Source organism: Cebidichthys violaceus, unplaced genomic scaffold (assembly GCF_023349555.1).
Source record: "Cebidichthys violaceus isolate CVI_PGR_0920_01 unplaced genomic scaffold, fCebVio1.0.p SCAF_15, whole genome shotgun sequence".
In the NCBI taxonomy this organism is placed as follows: Eukaryota; Metazoa; Chordata; class Actinopteri; order Perciformes; family Stichaeidae; genus Cebidichthys; species Cebidichthys violaceus.
Genome location: NW_027176318.1, coordinates 3,359,860 through 3,385,218, shown reverse-complemented (window position 1 = coordinate 3,385,218; position 25,359 = coordinate 3,359,860). Strand labels below are relative to the sequence as shown.

At 40.5% G+C, this 25,359-nt stretch overlaps 1 protein-coding gene across 1 annotated transcript in view; it reads right to left on the bottom strand.

The window, feature by feature from the left end:
* The window catches only part of cubn (cubilin (intrinsic factor-cobalamin receptor)), a 91,010-nt gene that overhangs the window by 53,730 nt on the left and 11,921 nt on the right, over nt 1-25,359 (bottom strand). Inside the window, exons 10-28 of the mRNA XM_068709465.1 lie at nt 24,925-25,020; nt 22,584-22,705; nt 21,491-21,683; nt 21,128-21,246; nt 20,393-20,627; nt 18,780-18,961; nt 18,269-18,431; nt 16,626-16,816; nt 14,911-15,067; nt 13,835-14,010; nt 12,885-13,050; nt 12,047-12,272; nt 10,736-10,866; nt 8,846-9,035; nt 7,774-7,934; nt 6,676-6,857; nt 3,255-3,411; nt 1,462-1,649; nt 688-847 (exon numbers count right to left, since the gene is read on the bottom strand). Of these exons, the coding sequence (XP_068565566.1) occupies nt 688-847; nt 1,462-1,649; nt 3,255-3,411; nt 6,676-6,857; nt 7,774-7,934; nt 8,846-9,035; nt 10,736-10,866; nt 12,047-12,272; nt 12,885-13,050; nt 13,835-14,010; nt 14,911-15,067; nt 16,626-16,816; nt 18,269-18,431; nt 18,780-18,961; nt 20,393-20,627; nt 21,128-21,246; nt 21,491-21,683; nt 22,584-22,705; nt 24,925-25,020 (3,195 nt within the window). The remainder of the gene's footprint in view (nt 1-687; nt 848-1,461; nt 1,650-3,254; nt 3,412-6,675; nt 6,858-7,773; nt 7,935-8,845; nt 9,036-10,735; nt 10,867-12,046; nt 12,273-12,884; nt 13,051-13,834; nt 14,011-14,910; nt 15,068-16,625; nt 16,817-18,268; nt 18,432-18,779; nt 18,962-20,392; nt 20,628-21,127; nt 21,247-21,490; nt 21,684-22,583; nt 22,706-24,924; nt 25,021-25,359) is intronic.

The window sequence follows — 25,359 nt, the reverse complement described above, 5'->3', positions numbered from 1 at the left end:
CGCTTGCGCTCTTGCTTCTATGAGTCCACGAATGCGTACATCCGGGTAATTCTGTACTTGGCAGTAAGGCCATTTTTGCTTCATGTGCCACTGAGCAACTTTCATAGGAATGAACGGGGGCAGCCTCCAGTGCTGTTTCCAGTTATCTTTATATATCCATCAGGCTGACAGCTTATGTTGACAAGCAAATCGGTGCAGCCTTTTCGGCGACAGTCCATGATGGCAATCAAGCGGAATGGTTTTATGTTTCTTACCAGACTCCTGTGCAGACTGACAGACTGTGATTGATAGCCAAAGCATGCTGTGGCAAACATTCCGCCAAAGGTTTGTCTAAACCAACTCAAAAGGTGGTCCAAAAATGTGTGATTTAATTTTTTTTTTAAATATGTAATCACCTGATTATGGGGACTGTATGATAATACGTTTATTTAAGACAAAAGTGGGGTAGCCAAACTATAATTTGCTCCCCCTAATTGAATGATGGGGATTGATTTGCTCCACTCTCTCCATTGCCCAGGTGCATTCATCACAATCGAGCATTTATATTTTAAACTTATAACTGGAGTATCACAATCTTACTGATTTTATTTTATGGGCTCATTGTATAATTTTACTTGAAAAATATTAGCGAGTAGAGAATTGTGTACGTTGTCTTGGCCACACTAACACAAGACATTTCTCTCCTACCATTCTGGTACCACATCATCTGGAAGCCAGACAAGGACAAAGAGGAGTCACTTCTGAACGCCACGGTGAGAGCTGAACTCGTGGTGCTGTTGGCTGGGGGGGGCGCGTATCCACAGAAGGTACCAATCAGAGGAGCTTGCTTGTTGGGCCCATCAAAGAGCTAGGACAGTGATGTTTGGAGAAAGTGGAGAGCATAACACATAGTCACAACATTGTACATTACAGTTTGAAAACAATAACAGGAACACTGCAGTAGAATAAAACACAAAGAACTTGAGATATTTAAACTTGAGATTAAAAAATTGTGTTTCATCTCATTTAAGTTGAAAGGACTGTCACAGAAAGCTCTGATAAACCCAAACCTATATTAACCCTTAGAGACCCACATAGACTTGTTTTTGTCTTTTTTTAAAGGGGGGGGGGGGGGGACAGTAGATGCCACATAGAAGTGATGTTCATCATCTGAAAGCTGAGAACTTGAAGAATAATTTGAGATGCAGTTCAGCAGTATGTGTCAAGTTGTCTATCCATCCATCCATTATCTGTAACCGCTCATCCTATTTAGGGGGCTGGAGCCTATTCCAGCTGACATTGAGCGAAGGTAGAGTTCACCCTGGACAGGTCGCCAGGCTATCACAGAGACAGACAACCATTGACTTTCACATTCACACCCATGGACAATTTTAGAGTCATCATTTAACCTAACCTAAGCTGCATGTCTCTGGACTGAGGGAGGACGCATGAGAACCCGGAGAACAGTGAGCATCTGTGTACCTTGATGTAGTCATAGGAACAACTGATGGAGGTGGTCTCCAGCTGAAAGGCAGTGAAGGTGTAGTTGACAGAGTTTCCGCTGCTGGCCTGGATGGTCCAGCTGCACTCAGAGTTCTCTGGGTAGTTGTTGGGAAAGTTCAGTGACTCCACCACTCCTTTGTGTCGGCTTGAGATGAGCACGCTGCAGTCTGAAAACAAACATAACCAAACAATAATACACAATGAAAGACAATAAAAATACAAAATATAAAAAAAATGGATTTGAATTGATTCTTAGGAGTTCAGTCAATATTTGCTTCAGTCATATATTATCAACATAAGAAAAAGTGCACCATGGCTTAATAATTGAATTTGTATTGACTACATTATAATATCCTAAATGTATTAAATATGAGAACCCTTTGTCAGAGAGAGAACGTTAGGGTCCTGGATTCATTGCAGTGCTGTCCCTGGTGTTTCTACAGTCCACCAACCTTCACCTGGGGTTAGAGTCACAGGACACATTCCATTTCTGACATAAGAATTGAAAAATAAGTCTTATTTGTTAACTTTTTTCTCTCTTTCAACTTGGAATTGAGCCACAACCATTACTTTAATTATTACATTCTTTATTATTCTGTAATAAGCCATCTTTTGCTATTATCATTATGAAAATGGTTATTGTGTCAATTACTTGTCTACAGTATTTGTTACACTTCAACCATTGTTTTCCCCATTATACAGCAGATAAAGTATCACATATCAATTAGGATTTTTGTTTCAAATAACTTGTTTGAGACGCAGCATCATTTTTCACAGTGCAGTAAGAATATGCTGCATTCCTTGTTAACAGTTTTTTTTTTCCAGCACATCTGCAGAAAGGAATATTAAAGAGTTATATTTACTCCTTTTCATAATGTTAAGTGAGATTGTAGTTACCAGTCGCGACAGCAGGCACACACAGTGTGTGAGCCATCATGGCTAAATGTGGAGACACCTACTGGAGCAGGAACTCCAGACAGACAGACAGACAGGTAGATAGTGGTACTATCTACCTGTTTGTCTGTCTGTCAAACTGCCTGTCTGTCTGGAGATAGATTCTGTCACTGAATTAGCGTCACAACCTTGCAAGATGCAGTCCTCCAACTTTACAAGTGTGTAGTTGAGATCAAAATTAGGGCCCGATTTGGCATGGCAGCCGCTGTGATCCCATCACAAGATGGTCTCCCCTTTAAAGGGTAGTTTTAATGCTGCAAAATGTTCACCCTACCTAAGAATATTTTTGGGTTAAAAATCTGTGTTTTGTCAACAGTTTTATTTACTTTTTATTCATTTTGTAATCCTGCTATCTCTCATTATGTAAAAAAAACAAGTGAGTGCCATTAAGATGGTCACAGATGAACTTCCTCAAATAAAGGGAAAATGAATAATGTAAATACATTTATTTAATAATAAAAAATATATTCATGATGAATTGTCACATCATTATCATCATCTCTGGTCAAAAGATGTCAGTCAGGTTTAAATGAAATAGAAGGAGAAAGAACCAGAAAGTTGCTTGAAATTGCAAGTGATCAACTCGAGACGTTTTTTCATGAGAGACTTTTGTACTCAAGTAGAAGTAATAGTAGTCATCAAAAAGCTGTTGAGTGCATTGCATTTGCAAGTAACAGTCCTTTTACTCAAGTACAGTTTTGGCTACTCTGCACATCTGCTAAAATATGATAAAAACATCCTGAATTTACTTCAGCATCACAGAACTTTATGTTCCAAAGCTACAAAAAAATAATAAAATATTGCGTGTGTTTTCATACTGGAGGTATATGATGCGAGGAAGCCTCCTGTGCTGACGCTGCTGTCCGTGCGTAGCTTGATGTAAAGCTGGTTGCTGGAAGAGCTGATGCTGCTGGGTGACTGACTGCCACACAACTTGGCCAGCTCTGGAGCATTGCTGCTGTTACCATCATATACCTGAACACACACACACACACACACACACACACACACACACACACAGTCATTAAGTGGTGAAACAAGGGGAGCAAGATAAATGAATAATGAATAACACCATTGATGGTATTAGCAAATAGTGAAGGAAAACTAAACTCTTGTTTGTTCGGATTTCATAAATTATTAAACACATTAAAAACACACGTCAAAGCATTGACGTGTGTTTTTTTTGCCCAAAAGAAACAAAAAATGCAAAAAATGATTGGCTCAGTTAATATATACAGTAATATCTAAAACATAGTTGACAGGACAATCAACCTATATGCCTCGGTACGTTACCGCCATCCACTGTTTCACTGATCAATAAAACCCAAAGGACTTTTTAGTGCATCACACATACAGATGCGTGCACATTCACTGTGCACATGCACAGGACCCTAATTAATGTGGACCCATTCTTAAAAAATGTTGCCCAGAAGGGTTGTCAACTGTCCCGTATTAGTCGGAACATTCTGTAAATTGGGCTAAATTGCATTGTCCCTTACCTTGTCCTGTACTGACAGCTACTCTGCTCTTTTACAGATCCTAGATCTGATACAACTGCAGTAGCAGATCATGTGCTGATCGCGTCAGGGTGAGCTCACCTGTCATCCAATCACAGGCCCCCTAATGGACATTAGTTATGTATAACAAAAATGTGCCAAATCCTGCCAAAATAAAAGTTTGGGAAATGTCTGGTCTTGTTCGGTTGGTTATAAATGCGCAAATATGAATTTATCTGCAACAGAAAAAAAGCTGTGCATCTACAACAAACAATGGAAAGCAAAACAGAGTCAAGCCCGTCAGCAGTGACTCAGCAAAAGCCTTCTGTAAATTATGCCATCAGGAATTCTCAATTGGTCACAGAGGTGAGAAAGTCCTTACTCTGCATACTTCCACAGAAATGCACAACAAGGCCATGCAAGCTAAAGGTTTAAGCATAATCAGTGAATTCTTTCTATCTACTGCCGGAAATGTGAACCACACATTTAAATTCAGACTCCACTTCACCGACTGCCATGTTAAGCTCAACGGTGCTTTGTTGCATGACTCAAATGTTGGGAAGAAGATGCAGACGTGAAGAACGATAGCTGAGATGATTACTATGAATGTTCTTGGAGACTGAGCAGGATATTTTGGATGATCTGCCCCTGACCAAGAATGAGTCTGCTTATTTCTGTTATCACCGATGCCTCAAACAGGAGGAATAGAAAGACACGTCCAGTATGAGTGAGATTTTTCTCTGTGTCCAATGGAGTTCAGTGCAAGTTAAATGCAATTATGATGACAGCCGTGAAACTGCAAATGGCATATATCAAGCTCTGATGGACTGTCTGGAAAAGCACGAACTGGATATTAGACACATCCCAGCATATGTCAATGTTGAAAAACACCACTGTGTTAACCAGTTACATACGTGAACTGTGACTTGCCATGTCAGGATTTCTCTCTGGCTGTGCTCAAGGACAAAGAACCACTTAGATCAGGTTGCGGTGACTCACACTTTCTTAGAAAACCATTTATTATCCATTTGATACTGTCAAAAAACCTTATTTAACTGCACAGGATCCCTTTAACTCTTGGACTCTAGTCCTATTTTTAGGCCTCTGCTCGAAAATTGCATACCCATACTAAAAATAGTGTATTTCTCTAACTACAAGGTTTATTTTAATAGTTTTGATGTTATAATAAAGGTAACACTTGTGAGATTGGTTCAGATGTGTAAATATCAGTGTATATGTTACTGGTTAAGAGTAAATGAAGATGGCACACAGCACAAATTGAAAGGTTTCTAGTTCGCCTGAAAAAAAAGCACTTTTATTGTTATTATTTCTTTGAAATGATGCAGCTGACAGTCTAAAAACTCTCCCAAATCATAGCACAACATGTTAACAGTCTCTCTGCATGACTTTGCCTTTGATAAAGTGAGGCAGAACAAATTAGAGAGGTTTTAGTACAGAGAGGTCAGGCAAGGTCAGCACAATTGTCATTTTGGAACCAGCTGTTCCAGCTGTTCCATTGTAATTTTATATACTATATAAGTATACATTGCACTTGTTTTATCACTAATCATGTTCAATCTATCCAGATACAGTAGTTTGGCATCATTTTGAGAGCCTGGATCCGATCTTCCATGGGATTTTCTCATCTGACTTCCAGTTTCTATGTCTCATATCAAAGCCTATGATTGGTCGATTTCAGTCAATGAACCCTCCTTCGAAGCGTCAGAGTCCATTCTATTGAAGGGTGTCCTCGTGGGTTTGATTGACAGAATTGTTAGCCAGTCAGAATTAAAAACGTGGCGCGCCTCCTGAAGCATAAAAAACGATTCGCCGAAAGTCAAAACCCTTTCCCCAGGTCCCCAAGTTAGACAGACCCTTGTTTCTACCCGGGAACATTTCAGAGACGCACAGGATATACATAGAACATATGTTTGAAGGAATTAAGCGGGGATTTACCGGGCAACGTCGATAAAGTAAGGAGCTTTTATGATTTTGATTTTACTCACAGCTTTGTAATGGTTTCACGGAAAGAAATTCTGAAGGTATTTCTGGAATCTGTGTTGAATTATCTTGCTTTTTGCTATCTCAGTTGTCCCTGTTAGCCTTTAGCTTTGTGTTTGTATCTGGGAGAGGAGTACGTAGCTTGCCGAGTCATGGCGAAAAATATGTGATATTGTGGTAAATCTTCTAGTTGATTATATTAGTTTTATAGAATTGTGTTTGGAGTTTGTAAAAAAGGCTTAGATGATAGTATTGCCAAGATTTTTTTTTTTAATCTGGTATATAATATGTATACATGCATTATATTCGCTCTGGATAAGTGAATTTTTTTTCGACGGTATATGCTACTCGCCTGAGCCCTCGATTTAAGTACAATCTAGACTGGTGTTTTCTTCATTACAGTGCTGTTTTTTCAGTTAGGGAAATTCTAGTTAGAAGAACATTAAGAAGCCTTCAGCTGAAACATATAGAAGTTTTTTGACTGAATCAAGCGTTTAGGAACTTACATATGTATTAGTAATTGTTTATACATCCTCAACTCTCCAGCAATGTGTTTCCACCGTTTTATGTTTGAAGTTTTCACCATATTCCCATCAGTCCCTGCAGTGTTCAAACAGGTATCCCAACACTCTCTCGATACCAATGTTTTTTGAACCTCTATATTGAATTTCATGAAGTCAATTGTTCAGCCTGTAAACTAATCATCTTAAAACAACTGCATACTGCGAGGTACAGTACTCACAGCCAGGTAATCATAAGAGCAGGCGGTGCTGGACTCCAGGTGGAAATCAGAGAAAGAGAGGAGGAGCTGGCTGCCCTGGTTAGTCCTGATGTTCCAGTAGCACTCAGCATTAGTGTGGTAGGGCAACGGGTAGTTAGGGGAGGAAAATCCTCCAGAGGAAGTTGTCAGCATCCCTCCACAGCCTTGGAAATAGGAATGAAATCAAAGGGGCAAGTACAATGAGCAAAACGTAATCCAAAGAACCAAAGTGACAAAGCTGAAAAGTGGTGTAAAGGGCATGATTGTTTCAACTTCATGCAAAAAAGATTGTAATTTTACAAAATGTGTGTAAAACAAAATTATGTAACGTGAAGTCCAGCTATCACAAGTCCTCCTTTTTGGTCAATCTAATTTGACAAATGTATTGTGAATATGTTTTTTTGTTATTAAAAGGAAAAAATGGCCTTTGGCTGCAGTGAGACGACATAAACCCATATGCACTGGAAACATAGAAGCCGTAGACAAATTTGTGTAAGCAGTGCTGCTGAAAACTAAGAACTCTGCCATAAAGCATAAACTGACAGATGCAGACATGTTTTAAAGCTGTACAACTTATACAGCTGACCTGCTGATAACCCAACTCCTAGCATGCAAACTGACATTAACACAGTTCTTTTCCCTGATCAACGTTTGTTCTCCTCGCTTGTTCAGCAAAGTGTAACATAAGACTTAGAAAGAGACTTTTATTACTTTTATATTCTTATACAATTTATATTTTGACGCTTGTATTTAATCTTTTTGTTGTTATTTAACTTATCTTAATTTACATTAGCCTGAATGCTAAGGTGTGATGTGATATAAAGTATGATGCTAATCTTGTGAACAGATACAAGTACAGTATAAAAATGTGCAATTTAAGTTCAGTTGGAATAATATAACACAAATGGTAAGAATGATTAATTTCCACAAATATTCTAACATTGAGAGTATACTTGATGAAGTACACATGAATATGGTCTAAACTGTCTCAACTTCCAGGTGGTTGTGGTCATGACTTACTTTCTCTGTTTAATGTGGCTACAAGAAGATAAGTAACATTAAAAAAGATGAACAACTTACCAGTCTGTGTGCCATCCCAGTGGGCAGTGAATCCACCAAACGTGACGGTGCTATCTGAGTGGAATCTAACCCAAAGTCGATTGCTATGGGATACCAGGACTGGAGGCCCCTGAGAGGCACAGAACCTACCAATCAAGGGAGATGTCTCATAGCCACCGTCCCTGCGAAAGATGTTGGAAGATTAAAATGTGAGTGGTCATATTGGGCAAACAAAGACAGATGTGTCTCCTGTGTACACACACAATGTGGAGTGTCTGGTAGATGAGTGTGTTAGACACATACCTGTCACAACAGCTGCTTGAGTTATGGATACTTCCCTGCCCCCTGTCCCTGACTGCCCCACCCACTAGCTCACCTGTTCACACTTCCTCCATCGGCCCGGCAGTTTATCTACATACTCTAATGGCAGTTCTTGAAATAGTCACAAAATGCTATCCATAGTTTTGTGTAGAAATTGCAACAAACCAAATCACAACACTTTGATAAACACTGGTCTCTTAGTTGAAAGTCTTGGGCTTGTTGGACCCTCTATAAGTGGTCTTTTTGATACTTAATGCTACGTCACTTGCTCTGACCGTTGCTAAATCACGTGGATGCTGTTAATTCATGTGTCCACCACAAAAAAGGATCATAATTGACTTTCCATTGACATTGTTTTCATCCTGAGCGACACAAAAATGGACATTTTGTGTCCATGTAGAAAAAACATTAGATTGCATTTCGTGTCTCTCTGCCTGTACCTTGGTATCTAATCCCTATGTGCTTAACTCTGCCTGGTTTCTGATTTTCTCCTGTCTTTTGACAGCGAGTAAAAAGTGTATCTGCTCGGTCTCTGAACATGACGACTTATAGATGTGTGAGTACATCAACTCTGGGTGAGACAGATCTGCTCTTACTTGATTCTGTAGTAAATCAGTGAGCCTTCCTTATATATCAGTATATAATTAAAATGGCTGTGGAGGAACTTTAGTCACATGCAAATGGAAAGTTATGCTCTGATGTGTCTATGATGCTGACAAAAGGTATTCTTCTCCAAGGACAGACAGATTCTACAACCTTAATTTATCCTTACCTGATCTCAACAAAGTCCAAGTTGCAAGAAGGAGGGGAGCCCTCCAGCTCAAAGTTGCTGAAGTTCAGCATAATCTGCATGTTGACTTGCACTATAATCTTGAAGATGCAGTCTCTATTGTTGGGGTAGTAGTCAGGGTAGTTGGGTGAACTAAAGGAGCCTGTAGAGGAGGTGAAGGTCTCACCACAGTCTGAGAGAAAAACATTTAAGCACATTCTTGTAATATGCAGTTCCTAGTTTTCATTTTATCCCAATAAAAATACACTGTACAAAGTGAAATGGGGGTTGGTTCTCTAAAATGTGACCTGAAACTAGGACTTGAAAGCTTAAAATGGGCTGTTTATATTTACATACAGAGTGGGTCCTCTTCACGCCATGTTTCTACAGCAGCCCAGAATGAACAAACCAAACACTTCTCTAGAGAGAGCCTTTCACATTATTACGTTACCTAAAGGCCGCAGTAGTTTTCCAACACCCTTGGAGAGGGAGAGGGGAGATGAGAGATATTCAGTTGGATGCAATCTGAAACTTTACCGCAAGACACCACTAAATCCTTTAAATTTGGTGTCCCAAAAAAACTCTTTTACATAATTCACCCAAATACAGACTGGATGTAGCACATTGTCAAATGCTGCCAATGCCTACTTTTCTGTGTCTTAAGGAGACGTTTTTATTAATACAATTAAAAGTTAAAAACAAGTTTTTTCAAAATGGTTCATCTCTTGAAGGTGGCAACGTTGAATATGACAGAGCTGCTCTTATATTCGTCATGGCATTCGACTCTGAGGTCTCGTAACTCTTATTTTATTGGCATATTTCGGCACAGTACTGTCATGTTCTTTTGATTCTATGGTGACATGTTTGTGAAGTTGCTTACAAACAGGCATCCGAGGTGACATTCATCTGGGTGGAAGGTCGGCGCCCCTGACTAATTTTTCAGTGTTGTTTGACATGTAGTGTGAGGGGCCTCACAACTCCAGATTAATAGCCTGATTGATTAGCGATTTCTGTCAGGTGTCTTGTAGTTGCTCTTCCACATTTCTGTCACGGCTGCTGTCAAAAGATTTGTTCTACCCTCTAATAACAACAGTTCTGTACATGTTGTGGCTGTGATGTGATAGAAAACTGAACTTGACATTGTTCATCAATTGATCGATACAGTGTGAGGATAAAAGTTGCAGATTTCAGCGAAAAGGACGATTAAAATGTGTAGTGAGAGATAACACAACATACAAGACGAAATGCAGTGTCCGCCCAGCTTAAGTACATTTGGTGAATACAACAAATAAATCCTCACAATATATGAAAATATAAATGAATATGGATAAAGATGTGAAAAGGTTGTTGCATGAGGCCGACTGTGTAAGCCCGGTCAACCCTATCTAACACAATTCATGTCAACTGACTGCTTATTGCAAACTATTACAAACTTATACATACTCATATATAACATTTCTCTGTACCACAATGTTGCTCTGTATCACGATGTTGGCCAATCCCATGACTTGTAAGTAATTTATCAGACATGAATACATGATTCCCATTAAAAAATTATCTTTCAGGAATGTTTATCATAAGGCGGGAAAATGCAAGGTGACGTTGAATTTCCGTTCCTGGTGAGGAGGTTGCATTTTTGTTGCTGCAGTGCTAGTTTTAGTCTGAACACAACCTTCATTGACAAAAAGGGACACACGTAAATATCCTAATAGCCATTTCACACAAACAAGGTGTATGAGTTGTATGAGCCGCAGGTCACAGCATTATCTTAACACTGGTGAGGCATGCAAATGAGCTAGTTAAATCTTGTAGTGGAACGTGGGCTTGTGAGTATTTTTGCTGTTATTTTGCTGAACGATATTCACTAAAAACTGAAAAAAGACAATGGTGTACCTGTGGTGGCATTGATTGAGACATAGCTGGCAGAGAAGCCCTCGGTGCCTAAACTTGAGTCCGACACAAACAGCAGGGTCAGCAGGCTGTCAGTACTGGTGATGGAAGGAGGCACTGAACGTCCACAGTACCTGTACATACAAAACACCCAAATCTCTTAAGTACAACAAATATTTGACGCTTCGCAAAGTTCCCCAAAGTAATTTAAGACCTACCTGGCTTTACAGGAACATATTCATAATAATATTATTGTCTTCTGTCTCGATCATCAGGTGATGTGTTGGTTCACTTTTACACTGTGATCTGTAGCTTTAGCTTCTGTCTGTTGGGACTTCACCATGTGGTTGGAACAAAGGCAGTTGAGAGTTGGGCCTACACGGGCCTACAGGGTAGTCAACAGCCTGATTTGAGTTAATTAAGATCACACCAAGCCCCGTGAGACATTAAGTCTCACCTACGTGCGTCACCTCCAGCTCTGTGCCATCACACGCGATTTGATTTGCATGAAAGGAGGTGCGCACAACGTTGTTGCTGTTAAGAGAACCTAAGAATAGTCTTAACTTCAAAGTCATCTCTGAGTAAGAGGATTGTGTCTGGGCAGAGATAGTTTGGTCATAGTGTGTTATTAGTTTGTTTTGTTTTGTTTAAGTTTACTGTATTGTTATAACGTGTTATTGAGTATGTTTATGGACCGCCGAGTTCCGTTAGTGCTGTGAAGAAACTACTGTTGTATTCCATGCTGTTGTAATTGTGTTGTGGTTAGATGAGTCACCGCGAGTGAGGTTGGGAACTGTAACGATCAGAACCTGCACACATGACATCTATTGCACTTCTGTCCATCCTGGGAGAGGGATCCCTCCTCTAATGCTCTCCCCTAAGGTTTATTCCTCTTTTCTCTCCGTTAAAGTTTTTTTTGGGTGAGTTTTTCCTGCTCCGATGTGAGTTCCGGGACAGAACATGTTGTATGTGTACAGATTGTAAAGACCTCTGAGGAGAATTTGTAATTTGTGATTTTGGGCTATACAAAAATAAATTTAATTGAATTGAATTCAACCGCGGCTGGCCGAATCTGAGTTCCCCAGTCGGGTTTCTGTGTGATAGAGAAGCAGTTCCTGTAATTTATTGCAGTGGTGAGAATCTGCCTTGTTTTGAGTGTTCCTTTTTTCTCTTCTTTTCTTTGCCTTTTTGTTTGACTAAGGGCTTAGCAAAGTGTTAAGTATGTATTTTAATTTTTTGGAATATATATATATATATATATATATATATATATATATATATATCTCTTGTCTATCTCATAAATGTATCATGTACCTGCCAATCATGGTTCCAGTCTGTACAGTGCCATTGTCGTACACCTCCAGGTAATCATAGTTACAGTTGACGTGGTACTCCAGGTTGAAGGAGTCAAACGACAGCCGAACCAGGTTGCCTGGGGTAACACTGATGTACCAGGTACAGTTGGCACCATGGGGGTAGTTGTTGGGGTGGCCAGGGCTTGTGATGGTGCCTGAAGGACTGGTCAGGGTATCACCACAGCCTGGTACAGAAAAAAAGAGGACAACTGGTCAAAGTAGCTTGACGGGTTCACAAAAATACCCAAATACTAATCATAATTTTTGCATTCATCTGCTTAGAAGTCTGTAGTACTGTGTCCAAGACTTGAGTTATAAGATTCACCTAGCTATATTTAAAGCAATGTGTTTATTCAACTATATGCTATACATTACAAAATATTCTAAGATCATATGCCCACCCACTGGCTTCGGAAGCTCTAAACTACATTTTACACTCTTTTTACAGGGATTGGAGCTGACTACAGGGATTCCCACCGGACTTCTTTCAGTGTTTTATTTCTGTCAGACTCAAAGAGGACTGTTTGAGATGATCCCTGTTCTTTTTTTTTTTGGAACACTGTAGGAAGCTTTTGCTTCTTGCTGATTAATCTTGTTCTTGCCACAGTAAGATCTAAAATACTCAAACAAAATCAAACCACAAAAGTACAAGGATAAAAGGTGTGCGCTGCAACAGTTTGTTAACATTTTTGCTACTACTACTACTACTACTACTAATAATAATAATCATTGGTGACATACAAGAAATTAGTCAGTCAGAGTGGAAAACCTTTGCTAAATATAGATATTTATCTCACCCTCCAAGGCAGAGCCATAGGCTGCTTCAAATCCATGGTTGCTGACAGAGGAGTCTGTCTTAAAGCGGAGGTACAGAGATCTCTGCGTGGACTGGAGCCTGGGGGGAATCTCAGTTCCACAAAAAGTCCCCAGCAGAGGAGAGCTAGATGTGGAGCCATCCCTCACCTGGAAGACAGAGGACACATGCGTCATTATACCTGATCCACTATGCTCAATCTATCCACCCATAATGTATATGTTGTAAAAAATTTGATTTTATGTTTTAGTGGCTTAACACAAAAGCCCCTATGGCAACACAAATTGTGACATCAAAGAAAACTTTTCTGATATGCTTTGTGCCACTGTGTAACTTGGTATTCTTTCAGCTCCTGGAGAGCTGCTACTACATTATTCTTGCTTGAATTGTGCTTTATATTAATATTATACGGCCTGTTTCACAGCCAATATCAAAGCTAAAGCCTCTTTCTCAATAGTTGTATATACTTGTTGACATTTGTGTAACTTTGTTGAAGAGTATGCCACTGGTTTTTCATCACCACCCTAACCAGAACGGCAGAAGACGGCTCAGCCCCCTGTATCACATCCACAGCAAAAGCATATGGCCAGCTGTCTGTCCATCTGTTAGTCTGGCTGTCTGTCCGTCTATCCGCCGTTTTCGCGCTTCACTGCGTTTCATAGTAGCAATAAGAGTACCATAATTGCATGTTTTATTGATCACACATTATTTTTTACTGGTTATCATCATAACCATTACCAACAATTAAAATAACAATAGAAAATGTAATAATAATTATAATATGAAGAAGAAGAAGTGATGAAGAATGGTGTGGCTGTTATTCTGTATTCAGTTGGAAAGTAAAACATTTGCGCAAAAGAATGTTTTGTAGAAGGCAGTTGTATATTTTGGTCCAAGAGTTTGATTTACATGAAATTTGTAACATTTGTTTACCTCAACAAAGTCAAAACCGCAGGAGCCTCCCTCAACGTCAAATGACAGGAAGTTGAGTGTGACCACATAGCCCTCTGGCTGGTTAATAACCCACTCACAGACCTTATTGTGGGGATAGGCATTGGGGTGGTAGGGAGAGCGTAGCTGCCCAGTCCCAGAGAAAATACCTCCACAACCTGGGTAGAGAAAGGATTAATGGCGGGTCAGTTGCTCATGCTTTGACTTCTGTATGGATTCAGATCTTTGCCTGGATATGAGATAATTCCTTCATCAGGATTTACTGGTTTTCCTCCTTTTTCCTGTCAAATATTACTTGTCTGAAACAAATATTAAATACTGAATGTTTCGATGACTGAATATATCCTGAATATGTAGTATGAATACCCAGTAGTTGCTCCAAGAATTTGTCAATTGACTTAAATTTGAAATCCTTCTTAAAAAAAATAGTATACAAGCTATAACCTAATGCTACCAATATCAAGGAATTATATAAGCAAATTTAGAACACCTGAACATGTAAAAACAGCTAGTCTGTTCTTTCTTGACACTGGTCAGCCAGGACCCTACAGCTGTGTGGCAATACGTCGCTGACCTAATCCTTCAGCAAGATCAGACAAATCAGACAAATCCGACATGGGGCGTACCAGATCCAGCACCTCCACCCCTAATAGGGCAGAGGTGGGTCCTGGGTAGTGGATGAGGCTGTCCGTAGCCACATGGAAGGCCATTGCAAACCATTTCCTGACAGCCACACCCAGGGTATGAAGGGATTCCAAACCACAACCCTTAGCAGCTCAGCCTGCTGCAGCTGCCCAATGAGACTGGGTGTTAACGAGAAAATGTCAGAGGCCTAGCCTCCCTCAATCTAGTTTATGGGTCTTGACTGGCCATGTGTGCATGGCCCAGACTGATGCAATGCACACAGTGATCATGACTATCATCCATTGGCATCCTTATCCCACAGCCCAAACACGTATGGCCCACTGGGCTTGACATTTTCTCAAAACATATATAACAGAACAAACAACACATAAACATGACATCGTATCACGTAAAATAAATGTGTGGCATCTCACCAACGGTATACACTGCCCTGAAACCAGCCCGGCTGACTGAGCTGTCGGACCTGAAACGGATCCACAGGAAGTTGGAGGACGAGTGAATGGGCGCTGGCAGGGAGCTCCCACAGTACTTCCCTATCAGAGGATCAGTCTCCATTCTGCCATCACGAACCTGGAATGAAAGGGGATAGAAGCAGAGGTAGGAGAAGTGGGTTAAAAGCAGTGTACATTTTGTCATCTAAAACTATGCCAAACAATATTTGTTGACAACCTATTTTTCACGATGAAAACAATACTGAACCTAAATGAAAAGTAACCATTGAAAATTTGAATTATGACAAAATCTAATGTAACTAAACAATAATATAATAATAAGAATAATGTTAAAAATGTACGCATGCATCTGCAGAATCACACACTGTAGCTCTAGATTAGTAAAATTATTTCCCCGACTGCACAAAACTTTCTCTTGTTCAGAAGTTGACTTGTCCGCTTGACGCATTGCACATTCAAGACATCTCACATTCAGTAACATTATATCTCTGTTATCTGGCGTTTCTGGTTCTTGGAAGAAAAAGATTCTTGGACTTGCTATTGAAAGAAATGAGTGAATTCAAGGATGGCTGTCAAACATTTCAATCTGACAGTCTTCTTTTCGCAGTACTATTTCTGGTTCTCCCATGCCTCCCTTCCCTCCCTGCAATACAGCCTGGGTCTCCAGCAGAGTGTTGGCTTTCAGAGGAAACCGGTGGAGCAGCGAGGCAAAGCTCTGCTCCTGCCAGAGGAGGAAATGCTGCAGCCAGGAGCAGAGTGCTTCATCTCCCACTCGAGCTCTGACTGCAGGTCCAAGGTGGCAGTGAATCCGGATCTGGGTCTGTCCTCAGGAGTGAAGCCAGATCTCGGTCTGTCCTCTACAGTAAGGCGGGTCCGTTTTTGTTGGGCTGGACTCTGCTGGAGGCCCCACTAGAGTCCGAGCTGAGGTTAGTTTCTACTGAACCTGCATGATTTAGTCTAATATCATCGGAATCTAACCTGTTGGCACCGATGACTAGTATTAAGAATAACTATATAGAAAAGCCAATCTTCTCTCTGAGGGTCTTATTTACTGACATATAGAGGCATCAGGATTAAACTAAGACTGTTTCAGAACCAGTTAAAAAATCCTCACAGATGCAATGCTGACAGGCCAAATTTATACACAACTTATTGGCTACAGCTATACACTTGTAGGAAATATAGTGCCAGCCAAGTCATCATAACGAGTAAACTTTAAATTTAGTGGATCACTATCAAAATATTTCAACTGTTTTCCTCCAACTTCTGCATGATTTATGTTGTCTCTTCTATTGGTTAAAGTTAGGGAAAGGATGTGGTCTTGATGTACGATTGCAAAGTCATTGCTGACTTGAAGCGTGAGCTGGGATGTGTTGCACATCATGTGTAGACTTCTTCAATTTTAAACCAAAGTCAAAATCTTCCCAAACCTTAACCATTGCTTTCAGTGGCATGAATCGGACAACAGGTGGGACACAGGAAAAGAACCCAAGTCAGGCTGGAAGAAGCATTGTTAGTGAAGAAAATCACAGAAACATTTGTTTTAAAAACGTAATTTATAAATCAGATTGTGTCTTGATGTATTTAGCAAGATATGGGGTTGAACTATTTATTAGTTATTCAAGAACATTTTGAGAAATGAACAAGGATGTCATTAATTCATAAACAAGTCCTACCTCCACATAATCAAAAGTGCAGCTGCTGTGACTCTCCAGGTTCATGTGAGTGAAGTTGAGGGCCACCTTTTCACCCACTGGCAACCTGATCAAATATATACACTGGCGATTGTGGGCATAGTCATTGGGCCAGTTGGGCGATATGATGATGCCCTCACTGTCAGTGAAGGTACCACCACAGCCAGGGTCACCTAAGATACAACACATTCCAGGGTAAGGAGCTCCGTAACCAGCACAGCACATCATATAAAGCAAGATATTGATCTGGATAGTAGATTAATTGCTTGTTGTTATGGGTTTCATTACCAAGGGCCAGGTGCTGAAACTATAATTTAAGTATTTACGGGTACAGTGAAATTAATATTGAATTGTGTTTCTTCCATATTTATATGTAGATATATACATGATGTACTTTCATAATGTTTGCGTAACTTCAAATGCTTTGCACACAATCAAATTTATTGTGACTTTTCTGGATGCCATAGTGATATTGGCATACCTGTTTGATGCAAATAAAACTAACTTGTAAGCAAGTATAAAATGCTCAAAAAACGCTCATGCAACTCAGAACTGGAGACCCACCGACCCAAGGCAATCAATAAGCCAAGGGCTTCACTGAATAGGCCTTTGACATATGTTTGAGACAGGCACAGATGACTTTAGACAGCACATCCTGCCAGGATGTGAACCAGCCTTGGACCACAAGAACTGATCAGTGTGCACAGAAATGTCTCTCGATGAATCATTTTTTATTTTGGTAAAAATCCCATCCAGCACCTAGGCTATCAGCACTGGCGCCCCCCAGGGATGTGTGCTCTCCCCACTGCTCTTCTCCCTCTACACAGATGTCTGCACCTCAAAGGACCCAACTGTTAAACTCCTGAAGTTCGCAGACGACACAACGGTCATCGGCCTCATCAGGGACGGTGATGAGTCTGCGTACAGACGGGAGGTTGAACAGCTGGTCCTCTGGTGTGGTCAGAACAACCTGGAGCTGAACAAGCTCAAAACTGTGGAGATGACAGTGGACTTCAGAAGGAGCCCTCCAACACTGCCCCCCCCCTCACCGTACTCAACAGCACTGTGTCTGTGGTAGAGACCTTCAGGATCCACAATCTCCCAGGACCTGAAATGGGCCTCCAACATCAACACCATCAGGAAAAAGGCCCCAGCAGAGGTTGAACTTCCTGCGCCAGCTCAGGAAGTTCAACCTGCCTCAGGAGCTGCTGATCCTGTTTTACTCGGCTATCATCCAGTCTGTTCTCTGCTCCTCTATTGCTGTCAGGCTTGGATTGGCCACCAAACAGCACAGAAACATTGTTTGTCATTGTTCTGTATGTTCATATATATACATATATATATTTAGTGCTCCCTGTGCCCTCCCTTACTGACTGTCCTCAGTGTGCAGTCTGTGGTGATGAATGCATAGTGATGGATCTTATATTTCTTTATACTTATATACAAGAGCAACTGTAACATAATAGTTTTTAAGTGTTTCTGATTCTGAAGACCGCTGACACATAGAACTTGGTCCTGTCTTGTTATACTGCTCCCAAGGTAAAGAATAATCATAATCTTCCAATAAATGTCATGTGAGACAGTTATGTAATGTGTTAAATTACTTGGTAAGCACAGTTTCTTACTTGGTGATGTTGTGTATGTAATGTGGAAGCCTCGGTCAGAGACACTAAAGTCGGAGTGGAAGTGGATCCATGCAGATGGACCAGTGGTCTGCAGAGGGGGGGGTGATGCAGTACTGCAGTACTTCCCCAGAACTGGGTCTTCAGGTAGAAGACCATCACGGATCTACAATATTTGGCCGCATAAGACAATAAATGGAGAAAGAATTGCATTAGGCTTGTTGCATGAAGTGGAATCACTAGTGGCATACAGTGCTCACACCTGACAAAATAGAAACAACTGTGCCTGTGTTAGAGCTTCTCTGTATAGGCAACCAGGGAAGCAGTTGTTGGATTTGAGTGATGCAATATGTGTTTAAAGAGTGTTGTTGACATAAAAACATAACTTTCAATCAAAATGGGTTCCTTGGGTAGCTTTGCTTTTAAAATACTGTTTTCCTTAGACTGGACAGTTGAAGTAAGTTTAAACGTGATTGTTTTGTTCATTGTTTTTACCCAATCCAGCATTTCTCACCTCCAGGAAGTCAAAGCTGCAATCAGGGTGGTGCTCCAGACTGAGAGTCCCGAATGCAAAGGTGATGAGCAGGCTGGGCTCCACTGTCACCGCCCAATAGCAGTCTCGGCTAGGAGGGTAGTTTCCAGGGTAACCAGGTGAGTTAATGTTGCCATAGTGGGCAGTCAGTTCGCCTCCACACACTAAGATGACAACAGATTGACTTTGACCCTCAAAACTCTGCAACACTAAAACTTTTGAGCAGCTTGCTGACATTTGCAGCCCTGCAATTCTAGATAAAAAAAAAATAAGGAGGAAATAGTTTCATTGTTGACATAATATTTTTTGGGGCTCAGTGGTTAAAGCTAAAGCCACATTACTATAATTACTATCATTGCTATTATCGTAGGTTTAGGTTGTACAGTATACAGAGTACTGTGATATGTTGTTTTTCTTCTTTGAATTGTCTCTTGTTAGTCACAGTTTTTTGTTTGTTTCATGGTGGTTGTGGTAACCAACCCCCCGTGCGATTATTTGCGTGAAACCGGACACCTGGGTCCTGTTTCAGAAAGCAGGTTTAATAAACTCTGAGCCTAAGCCTGGACTCTGAGGTGACTAACCCTGAGATGGGAAACTCGTTTTTCGGTTACAGAAAACTGATCAGAGTTTGTTCACTCTGAGTTTAGCCCGTGAGTGGAAAAAGAAAAAAAGCCATTCTCAATAGAGCTCCACAATTCACCATGCAAACATGTAAATAAAAGGCAGAGTGTCAATAAGTTAACTTAGTATTGTCTATTAATTCATCATTTACCAGACTATGAAGTGGTAAAATCTGCTGCATATTAAGCTGTGGCCTACATTACATTTTAAATATATACAGCATGTTCAGCTTTAATCTGATGGGGACAAAACACAGAAGCCAACTGAAGAAGAAAAATATACTTAAAGATTTTAAAAATATATAGATCAATAGACATAAGGGACACGATTGTAAACTCACAATTTGATTCATTAATAATGTGTTTGGTCATTTATTCATTCATTCATCGGTGATCAACTGTGTGCATGGAGTCACAGTGTTTTATATTTATATAAAAAAAAACTCCTACTCGCAAAAAGAAGGCAGAGGTTTCATTCTGAGCTGAGGGTGACTCTTTGTAATATTTAAACGTGAGGGCAAGAAAAAAGCTGTTCAAAAAAATGACTGACAACTCATAAAAGCAGTAACTTTAGATTTTCCCTGAGTAACACAATATAATATCTAACCAGGATTTACATTCTGACAGACAGAAAACCTTTATCACCTGTTTTGATACGGACTGAATGAATGAGGAAATGAAACAGTGTGTCTGTCTCTGTAAGAGGGAGGAGAAAGAGAGAAACTAGTAGTTTTAAGAAAACCTACTAGTGAGTCAGTTTCCATTGTAACAGACCCAGATTTACCATGCTAAGAGGAATAAGAAGTGACGTTTCCCTCATCTCAGGGTGAACTCGCTCTGAGGGTTTAAGGCTTTCTGGAACAGGGCCCTGGTGACCTCTCAACAAGGCATTATATGTCACGTGTGTGAGTTCAGTAAGTTCAAACTTTGAAGGATTACTCATTAACCAAACCAGAGCAGATGAAACACCCCTACCTGGGTCCTGAGACTGCCAAGCAACTGTGAAGCCACCCGCACTGACAGACTGGTCCGAGCGAAACCAGAAATATAGGGAATTGTGGGAGCTGTAGAGCTCCTGTGGGTTATTTTGGCCGCAGTATTTTCCGATCATGTAAGCAGAGGCACTGTCTCCATCATGAATCTGAAGGAAGTCATAGTTGCAGTTGGAGCTGCTCTCCAGGTCAAAGAAAGGAAAGGTAATATGCAGAATCTAAAGGAGAGAGAACACAGAAGTCAAAGACTCAATCTGCCACATTTCAATATAGTCACATCCACAGTGGACGATCTCTTTCTTTTTTAGCTCGTTGTTTTGGTATCAGAGCACAGAAGCTGCTCTGCTCTGATCACATGGTTGTACACTGCCTGCCCAGCGCACAAGGTTTAGTGAACATCCAGCAGCTACACCACAGTCAGCAGTTGGGGAAGACTAAACCAGAACTGCAAGACCCCAATCAGTTATTGATGTAGCTCCCTGATTGTTAGACAGGAAAGCATTCACTTTAACAATAAGCCACCAAATGTATTGTTCACACAACCCAATGTAGTGCTTCCAGGGCTGTTACTGTGAAAAGGAAAGTGATCTCAGCAGAGCTTACAACACCGTGATCCATGCAGAGGACGTCCTCTAGACCTTAAAACTACCTGTCCAGAATGACATGACAAAAAGAAAGTCAAGTGAGAGTAAATGAGAGTAAGAGGACTGCAGCTGACCTTGTTAGGGTCAATGCGAATCACCCAGGCACAGCTGACCTGGTGATCATATTCATCATGACCTGGGGTGTTGGGATGACTGAAGGAACCAGCAGGGCCAGTCAGGTAACCTCCACACACTGTCAACACACATACATATATTTATGCAAACAGATTACAGTTTAGTGAAATTTAACAATAAGGTATATTAGAACAGTGCCCAATGTTTGTTATCCAGTCCCTTAACTCCTTCCTGTGTCTCTGCACATCCATTGTACTCTCTTCTTCTTTTCCTTGCCTTTCTCCACCTCCTTATGGCCCATCCCTCCTTACTTCTTCCCTTCACCTCCTGTCCTTTATCTTTCCAGTCCCACCACATCTTACCTTGCTGTGGGCTCTGGCAGAGTGGGCCAGTCCACTGGGCAGTGCAAGTACATGTGAATCCATTAATGCCGTCGGTGCAGGTTCCTCCATTCTGACATGGGTTGCTTAAGCATTCATTGATATTCTGGTCACAATTTGTTCCTTCCCAGCCAGAGTTGCAACTGCAGATGTATCCGGGAGCCGAGGTAGTGTCCTGTGACAGCAGTAGTGCACTAGTCAGGCATCATGAATTTGTTTATACAAGAGGGTTCACATTGTTCGGTCCTCTTTTCCAGTTAAAACTCCCACGGTTTTAAAATACCCTGTTGGAGCCATTTTCGTATTGTGTTCATTATGTATACATAAAGTAATATGTGTTCAAGTGTGTCTAATTCCCTTGTTTTTACAGTAGGTTGTACATGCAGTATGAGGAAAATACAAATAAGTGAATCAGTAATCACAGAGCAGGTGTGTTGTTTACCGGTTTTATCAGGTACAGGCGTTGTGTGTATCCGGCAGGTGTATCACAAGCCAATTGTTTGGTTGTATATGCAGGTTATTCATTGATATAAGGATCACCGTTAAGACTGTGGTTGGACTTGATGGTGTCCAATAAACTCATCTGACAGCTCATCTGACAGCTTACAGTCAGAATAATAACAGCCAGGTAAAATGTGATTTGCTATATTGACATTTAAAGGTTAAGACATTTAAGCACAACTCACAAATATAAAGTTATATCTTTTAAAAGATGAATCCACTTTTGGTGCTGCGGTGAGTTTTTCTGGCAGCAAGAGACTGTATGCAACAGTGTGCCTCATTTTATAGATATTAACAATGAAGCCTTAGGAAGAAGAGGAAGAGGAAGAAGATATATCTGGCTTTGGATATACACACACACACACACACACACACACACACACACACACAACTTAGTGGGATACATTCATTTTTGGATTTGAACATTTCATTGAATTTGTTGACTATAATAAAATATAGAATATTACCAGCCATATCTTTTAAAATGAGTGATTGCAGATGAAGTTAGAGAAATCTTTCTCATAACAGCCACACATCATCCGGTCATATCTGAACAGCTTAACACACTCACCACACACTGTCCGTTGACGCAGGGGCTGTTGGTCTGACAGATGTTGCTCGTCTGTGTGCAACCAGTCGGTCCATAACCACTGCCTATGTAGCCTGAAGGGCAGGTACATACAGGGAGGCTGGTGCCTGGTGGATGTGGGAGGGTGGAGTGAGGAGAAGAAAGGTGCATGGTCATGTCCCACATTAACTAAACACAGAAGTTTGTTACTTTGTCAAATCACGTTTTGAACACTATTCACATTTCTTTGAATCAAGTGGACTTAAACGTTTACCAGTCCTTCTATTGAGAAGAAAGGTACTGTGAGAAAATATTTGGGCTGGCAAATTATTTCATATTCCATTTTGTTGTGTTAATAATATTCTATAGTTATTATGTATATATTAGTGCTGGGCAACTTAACGCGTTATTATCTCGTGAACGCATTAATTAATTAACGCCGAGAATTATTTTATCTCGCATTAACACAGTTTTAAAAAAAATTCAATACACACCGTTGATGCCAGCAAATCACCCAAACAAACGGTGGAGGGAGGCTTCGGCAGACTATGTTGATGCAGCGTGCGGGAGAAGTATAGATAAACAAATGCAAGACAAGCTAACAAATGCAACAGCGAAGTGGATAGATACAAACTGCACTGCAGGCCAATTGGTATTGTGGAAGATGTCAGTCTGAGGAACGTTCTCAAGGTGAGTTCGCATCGCGTTTGGTGTGAAAGCGCCTTTAGGCTCGCAATGAATGACGGCATGTATGAGCCTCCCTTAAGACGCACCATCACAGAAAGAATACACAAGTTGTATGAAAAGGAGAGGACTACAAAAGCGATGGCGTTACAACGTGCACCAACTGTTTCTCTCACTGGAGACTACTGGACATTGCTGGGTAACCATAATCACCTCGGAGTTACAATGCATTATATTGATGAATAGTGGGAGCTGCATTCACATGCTCCGACTGTAATGAAAACAGAAGACAGACATTTTACTGAAATGTGCACTGAACATTTTATTCATGTTGCACAGCAGTGGAACGTTTCAAATAAAGTCAGCACAGATAGTGCAAGAAATATAACTGCTACTGTGTAAAGGGAATATTGCTGTTAAAAAGCACCTTATTTGTTTGAAGTGTTTGCAAACCAAATGTTATTGCACTTTTGTTCATATAGCAGTACTTTTAAAATAAAAGTGCACAATACACTAATTTTGAATTCATTATTGAACTTTGCGCATAACAATGCAATTAATCGCAATTAATCGCAGAAAATCATGCGATTAATCTCGAATAAAAATTGTAATCGTTGCCCAGCATTAATGTATATATATATATATTAGAACCATAATAGACTCGTTACTCACAGTTATCTCTATTAATATAAGATCCGACCTGATCGATAATCAAGGGTTAAGTATTTTCAATGCTTTGCGGCACCAAGGTACTGTAGCTGGCACAGCTTGGCCTTTAGACTCTGGACATTGTTGGGCTGCACACTAGGGTGGTAGTTCCCATTTTTTTTAAATGGTAACCGGAGGATGTGCTCCAATGATCGGAGTGTCTGCCTGCTCAGCCTTCCTTGGAAAGCTAATAGGGTGCTGAAACGGAGGCTCCGAATGTTGAAACTCAGATCCAGAAGGAGCAATGTGGATTCCGTCCATGTCATAGATCAGTGGATCAGCTCTTTACTCTTGTTAGGTTACTAGAGGGGTCATGGGAGTTTGCACATCCAGTCTACATGTGTATGTGTGGACTTGGAGAAGGAGTATAGGGTACGAGCCTTATACTATAAAGTGTTGAATGCCCGCATTCAGCAACATATCATATCAATATTCTAAACTTTAAAAAGCCAACCATGAATAGAATAACTTGGCAACATGTGGTGCTTTTTTTCTGCTGAATTCACAAAAATCACATTTTGCTTTACTGTGATCTGCTTCCTGTTACAATGCAGAATAAAGTATTGTACAAGCCCCTGAAGTTTAACCAACGACGATCCACCTCTATTCTCTTCCTCAAAAGTGACATATTGACATAACTTAATTTCATATCCAATATTCAACTTTCTTTCACCTCTGCACACACAAAAGCCATCTTTTTGATGAAGCTGCTTTGTTCTTATACAAGGAAATAATTAAAATAAATTAACATTGGGAAAATAATTATAATTTTCAGTCTTCTCAATCTTTAGCCAATCTAGAAAACACATGACTTACCTTTTCTGATTCCTGGCTCCCTGACTGATTCTCTTTTATCAGTTCTACCACAAATAATAGTCCCTATGTAGATGATGAAGACGAAGCCTTCATTTTTTCAGAAGACACAAGTAATTAAATCATGTATGTTTGTTGTTACCTGGGGTGGAGGAGCAAGTGGCTAATGGGTAACAGCCTCCATTGTTGTTAGCGCAGAGATCGGTCTGGGTACATGTTCTCCCATCTCCCTCGTAGCCTGCACAAATACAAGACAGATAGATGTGTGCTGGTTGTTTGATTCCTGAGTGATTCTGAGATTGTAAAAGACACCGTCTTTAAAAAGTCTGACTAGAGTACGCTCGTCTTGACTCCTCTTTTAGTTCCTTAATACACATTACTTTACCACTGCACAGACACTAGCAGGGGAGTGACCTCTGGGTTATTGTAGTGGAGGGCGAGACTTTTTTCTCTGTGAAACCCAGACACATTACCCAATGTAGAGCTCCAACAACGTCACACCCAGGGCTTGGTGATATGCTTGAAATTAATACTTTGTTTTCTATATTTTTCCATCAATACTTAATGGAGATTCTTC